The 5,932-nt window shown below is 57.2% G+C and overlaps 1 protein-coding gene across 1 annotated transcript in view; it reads left to right on the top strand.

Annotated features, from left to right (window-relative positions):
• Positions 1–5,932, top strand: part of ZNF837 (zinc finger protein 837) — a 20,461-nt gene that overhangs the window by 13,473 nt on the left and 1,056 nt on the right. Inside the window, exon 4 of the mRNA XM_011959134.1 lies at positions 5,692–5,929. Coding sequence (XP_011814524.1) covers positions 5,692–5,929 — 238 coding nt within the window. The remainder of the gene's footprint in view (positions 1–5,691; positions 5,930–5,932) is intronic.

Raw genomic sequence — 5,932 nt, 5'->3', positions numbered from 1 at the left:
GGATGGTCTCGATCTCCTGACCTCGTGATCCGCCCGTCTCGGCCTCCCAAAGTGCTGGGATTACAGGCTTGAGCCACCCCGCCCAGCCTAAAAATTTTTTTAAAGCTAAAATTGACTCTCAGGCAAATGAGATAAAATGAACATACGTTAAATATTTTAACTTAATGAGAGAAAGAGTAAGACGTTACCAGTTATTTAATAATGGAGGAAAGGACCAAAAGCCAAGGAATACATGGAATGCAGCTCTAGGTGCTAAAAAGACAAGCAAAGGTTCTACGTTAGAGCTTCCAGAGGGAGCTCAGCCCTGTCAACATCTTGTTTCAGCTCAGTTATATCGATGTCAGACTTCTGGTCCCCAGAACTGCGAGAGAATATATTTCTGCTGTTTTAAGCCACTAAATTTGTGGTAATTTGCTGCATAACCACAGGAAACTAACACACCATCCCTCAGTTCTGCTTTTCTGTATGGACTCCATTCTCTTAACAGATTCATCCCTCATGAGGGCAAGAAGGCAGCAGCTGCCCCAGCTGACAGGTGCTCACAGCCTCAGGTTCAAAGCAGATAGAGTCCCTAACAGTTAAGAGAGAAGTCCCATGATGCTAACAGGCCCAAAGCGACCATTGCCAGGGCCAGGGGGATGGACTGCCCCGTGCTGCGTACCTGGGCCATGTACCCACACCTGCCTAAACCACCTGGGCTGGGGTGAGAGCTCCCTAGTACAAACTGGGAAAAATTGGTACAAAAAAAGCTCCTGGAGGCCGGGTGCAGTGGCTCACGCACGTCTGTAATCCTAGCACTTTGGGAGGCCAAGGTGGGAGGATCACTTGAGCCCAGAAGTTCAAGACCAACCTGGGCCATGCAGCGGGACCCCGTCTCTAGCTATTCATTTATTTTAGCTTACAGCATCCGGTCTATGTTGTTTTTTGAGACGGAGTCTTGCTATGTCACCTAGGCTGGAGTGTGCAGTGGCACGATCTCGGCTTACTGCAACTTCTGCCTCCCCGGTTCAAGCGATTCGCCTGCCTCAGTCTCCAGAGTAGCTGGGATTATAGGCGCACGCCAACAACCTGAATTTTTGTATTTTCAGTAGAGACGGGGTTTTACCATATTGGTCAGGCTGGTCTCAAACTCCTGACCTCGTGATCTGCCCGCCTCGGCCTCCCAAAGTGCTGGGATTATAGGCGTGGGCCACCGCGCCCGGCTTATTTATTTTAGCCAACAGCACCCGCTGTTCCCAGGCGGTCTCCCAAGTACTAACCAGGCCCGACCCTGCTTAGCTTCCGAGACACCGACTCTAGGGGATGCCAGCTTAGTGGGTGTTCCACAGCGCGTGGGTGTGAGATGCAGCTCAGTGGCGTGAACTCAGCGAGTTTCCAGGCTGGTAAAGACGGCCTGGGGCCGGAGGAGGACGGCCAGGGAGGAGCTACATCGGCCCGACCTGCGTTCACGATCCGGGCAGCCGCGGGCGCCCGTGTAGCTGTGGGATGTGTGCCGCAGAGGCGCGCCGGGTACAGGAAGGGGCGGAGCGCATCCATGGCAACGCAGGACGCCAGAGTAGCTCGGCATTGGCGCCGCCCCACGGGAACCAGAAGGCGCGCGCCCGCAGCCGCGCCACAGTTACGCAGGCGCGGTGGGGAGAACCGCGAGGCTTTGGGCCGCTCCGCCGAATGCAACCGCGCCTCCCAGGAGACCCGGTACCCCCCTCCTACCTTTTCCCGTGCCTCCGTGCGGGCCCCTCTCAGGCAGCGCGTAGTGGACGCAGGGGCGGGCTGAGGACGGTGAGTGACGCCGGCGGACACCCTCCGGCCAAGCACAGATCCGTCCTCCGGCTCCAACCACTCCCGCCGCGCGAGGCAGGGCGGGGCTCGGCCCTGAGCAGTGCCCTCTGGGACCACAGAGATAGGCCTCCGCGCCCTCCAGAGCGGCCCGGAAGTGGCTCTGCACGGGCCAGAGGCCACCGTGGTCGGGGCGGAAACGGCTCCTGTCTGCCGCTCGCTGGGTGAACGCGAACCGTATGGCGTTCAGTTCTGTAGCCTCGTTCCTCCTGCTCGTTTATTCTTTGACTCATTCACTCATCACTCCTCCAGCCTTGTGGCTCCGCCTTCATGTCCTGCCGCGCCATCATTTCTTCCCACATTCATTTATTCGTTCATCAACCCCCACCCGCCCCTCGTAGTTCCAGAGCTCACCAGGCTGGGCCTCGCCTCCGAGCCTGCGGAGCTGCCCGCACAGGCCTCGCGCCACCCGGCCGCAGCCTCCTCCCCTTCATCCACCCCGTATTTGTCCACTCTAGGCCTTGGGGGTTGGTGGGGAGACACAAATACCCGTGACCGGTGAGACGAGTGCCCGTTGTTGGGGGCGTGGGCGCTGGGACTGACGCGGGAGGTGGCTCTGATCGTGTCGTGGTGAGGAGGAGGCGTTCAGGTTCAGAAAGGGCACGCGGCGTGGATGTGAGTACGTCGGGGAGGCTGGAGCAGCGAGGCCGACAGGAAGGACCTTCCGGGGCTCACATGGTATCCCACGACGAGGAATGACTCAGGACGGCAGCCCTATTAGAGGGGGCTGGGGCTGGCGAGTCGGGGTCGCACAGCACAGGCCCTGGATGAAGGGGCAGCGGTGCCGCACGGGCTCCACCTTAAGAAACATGGGCCCTTGGGGGCCCGGATTTCTGGGTCTTCAAGACACAAATATGGATTTTTATTGAAATCGGATGTCATTTTATTTTAAAATTTAACCTTTGATTTGAGGTAATTATAAATTCACATGCAGTAACACATAATGCATACCCTATGTACCCTTTACCCAGTTCCCCTAAAAGTGGCATCTTGAAAAATTAGAGGTCAGGTTCGGCGGCTCATGCCTGTAATCCCAGCACTTTGGGAGGTCAAGGCCGGTGGATCCCTTGAGCTCAGGAGTTAAAGACCAGCCTGAGCAACATGGTGAAGCCCCATCTCTACTGAAAACACAAAAATTAGATGGGAGGGGAGGCTTGTGCCTGTAATCCCAGCTACTCAGGAGGCTGAGGCAGGAAAATTGCTGGAATCCTGGGGCAGAGGCTGCAGTGAGCCGAGATTGTGCCACTTCACTCCAGTCTGGCCGAAAGAGTGAAACTCCTTCTCAAAAATAAAAAAATAAAAAATTAGCCAGGTACGGTGGCACGCACTTGATGTCCCAGCTCCTTGGGACGCTGAGGTGGGAAGATGGCTTGAGCCTGGGAGATGAGATCATACCACTGCACTCCAGCCTGGGTGACAGAGCCAGACCCTGTCTCAAAAAAAAAAAATAAAAAAAGAAAGAATTGTATAAATGGAGTCATCCAGTTTTTAAGCTTTTGAGATTGGTAACTTTTTAAAAAACATAAATACCATAAAATTCATCCTTTTAAAGTGTATGCTTCAGTGGTTTTTAGTATGTTCAGTATTGCACAGTCATCACCACTAATTCCAGAATATTTTCATCACTCCCACAGCTGTATCTCCCATTTCTGTCTTCCCTTTAGATCCTGGCAAACACTAATCTACTTTCTGTCTCTTATAGATTTATCTATTCTGGATATTTCATATAAATGGAATCACATAATATGAAGTATTTTGTGTCTGAATTTTTTCATTTATACTTAGCATAATATTTTCATGATTCATTCACCTTGTAGTGTGTATCAGTACTTTATTCTCTTTTTATTTTATTTTATTGGGACAGAGTCTCACTTTGTCACACAGGCTGGAGTGTAGTGGCACAATCTTGGCTCACTGCAACCTCCACCTCCCAGGTTCAAGCAGTTCTCTGCCTCCGCCTCCCGAGCAGCTGGGATTACAGGCACCTGCCACCACACCTGGCTAATTTTTGTATTTTTGGTAGAGAGGGGGTTTCACCATGTTGGCCACGCTGGTCTTGGGGAACTCCTGACCTCGTGATCTGCCTGCGTCGGCCTCCCAGAGTGCTGGGACTACAGCCATGAGCCACCGTGCTTGGCCTAACTTACATTTTTAAAACACTTCCTGGAGGGGACAAACAGGACCCATCTGCTGGTCGGACTCCGGGTGTCCTGTTCACAATCTCTGCCTTAGGTGTTCTGTGTGTGGGGTGAAGGGAGCCAAGGAGACAGGGCAGGGCAGGGACCCTCAAGAAAAGCAGGGAGAGGGGAATGGATGGTACAAGCAGCCATGGCACCTCATTGTGTCCCTCAGGCACCTGGACACACAGGTGAGCAAAGATGCTGACGCTGGGGGCCAGAAGCGCTGATACCCCCATTCTTCCATTTTTACTCAGTCTCAGGTGGTCCCAAGGAGGGGACCTTCGTGGCCTTGCTGTGCTCACAGGCTCACCTTTGTTTCCAGCTCCAGAGAAAGTACCCTGGGGAAGTACCCTGGGGAAGGGGCAGGATGGCTGCCCAGACGAGTGGGGCATCAGTCCTGGCCCCCCAGGTCCTCCAGAGTCCACTGGAACTGATGGTGGGTGAGCCCAGCTCCAAGAGCCCTGGCCAGTGCTTCTGGGGGTTCCCTTACGAGGAGGCAGCAGGGCCCCGAGGGGCCCTGGCTCAGCTGCTTGAGCTGTGTTGCCAGTGGCTGATGCCCAAGGCCTGCTCCAAGGAGCAGATGCTGGAGCTCTTGGTGCTGGAGCTGTTATTGGGCACACTGCTCCCAGAGATCCAGGTCTACGCGCAGGAGCAGTGGCCAGGCAGTCCTGAGAGTCCACCGCCCTGGTGGAGCGCCTGCAGCAGGAATCAAGCAAGGGGAGGAGAGTGGTGCCACAGTACGGCCAGTGCAGGTGCGTGGGCAGCTTTGAGTCCTTCCACGATGCTGGCACCCCCTCCCCTCCTGCTGGGCGGGGCCAGGTGTGGGGATGTGCACGTGGCCCTGTCAGGCAGGCCCAGAGTGCTGGCCCGTCCCCTGAGTGTCTAGCCCGCCTGCTGAACTTCCTGCTCCAGGCTCCAGAGGGCACTGGGCATCCAGGGCCGTGGAGGAGAAGAGTGGGGATGACAGCCCACTCACCGTCATGTCTCCCAAAGGCCCTCTGACTGGTGTTCTTTGTATTCTCTAAGGCACTTACTTTTTCTCTCCTGTTTTAGGTCACAGGCGCCAGATGGAGTCCCCAGGAGGGTGGAACCTGCAGACGGCCCCAAAGGAAGGCCGGGGCCTCTGCAGTGTGAAGACTGCCACGAGGCGCCCCTCTGAGGGGACTGTGTCTGGAGGCTGGGGGGCCTGGGAAGACTCCACGGAGGTCCCAGGGGAGGCAGGGGACAGCGAGCGGCAGCAAGCCACACTGGGGGCAGCGGACGAACAGGGGGGCCCCGACAGGGAGCTGGGCCCCGCAGATGGTGGGCGGGACGGGGCTGGGCCCGGGGAGTATGTAGACTGGACGTTGCGCCCTCCGCCTCTCCCAGAGGAGCCGGGCTGCCGGTGCGGGGAGTGCGGCAAGGCGTTCAGCCAGAGCTCCTACTTGCTGCAGCACCGGCGCGTGCACACAGGCGAGAAACCGTACACGTGTCCCGAGTGCGGCAAGGCCTTCGCGTGGAGCTCCAACCTCAGCCAGCACCAGCGCATCCACAGCGGCGAGAAGCCCTACGCTTGCGGGGAGTGTGGCAAGGCCTTCCGCGCGCACTCGCAGCTCATCCACCACCAGGAGACACACAGCGGCCTGAAGCCCTTCCGCTGCCCGGACTGCGGCAAGTCCTTCGGTCGGAGCACCACGCTGGTGCAGCACCGACGCACGCACACGGGCGAGAAGCCCTACGAGTGCCCGGACTGCGGCAAGGCCTTCAGCTGGAACTCCAATTTCCTGGAGCACCAGCGCGTGCACACGGGCGCGCGGCCACACGCCTGCCCGGACTGCGGCAAGGCCTTCAGCCAGAGCTCCAACCTGGCTGAGCACCTGAAGATCCACGCCGGCGCGCGGCCACACGCTTGTCCCGACTGCGGCAAGGCCTTCGTG

This window comes from Colobus angolensis, unplaced genomic scaffold (assembly GCF_000951035.1).
Source record: "Colobus angolensis palliatus isolate OR3802 unplaced genomic scaffold, Cang.pa_1.0 Scaffold480, whole genome shotgun sequence".
Taxonomy (NCBI): Eukaryota; Metazoa; Chordata; class Mammalia; order Primates; family Cercopithecidae; genus Colobus; species Colobus angolensis.
Note: the sequence above shows the minus strand (reverse complement) of the source record. Positions and strands in the feature narration are given on the sequence as shown.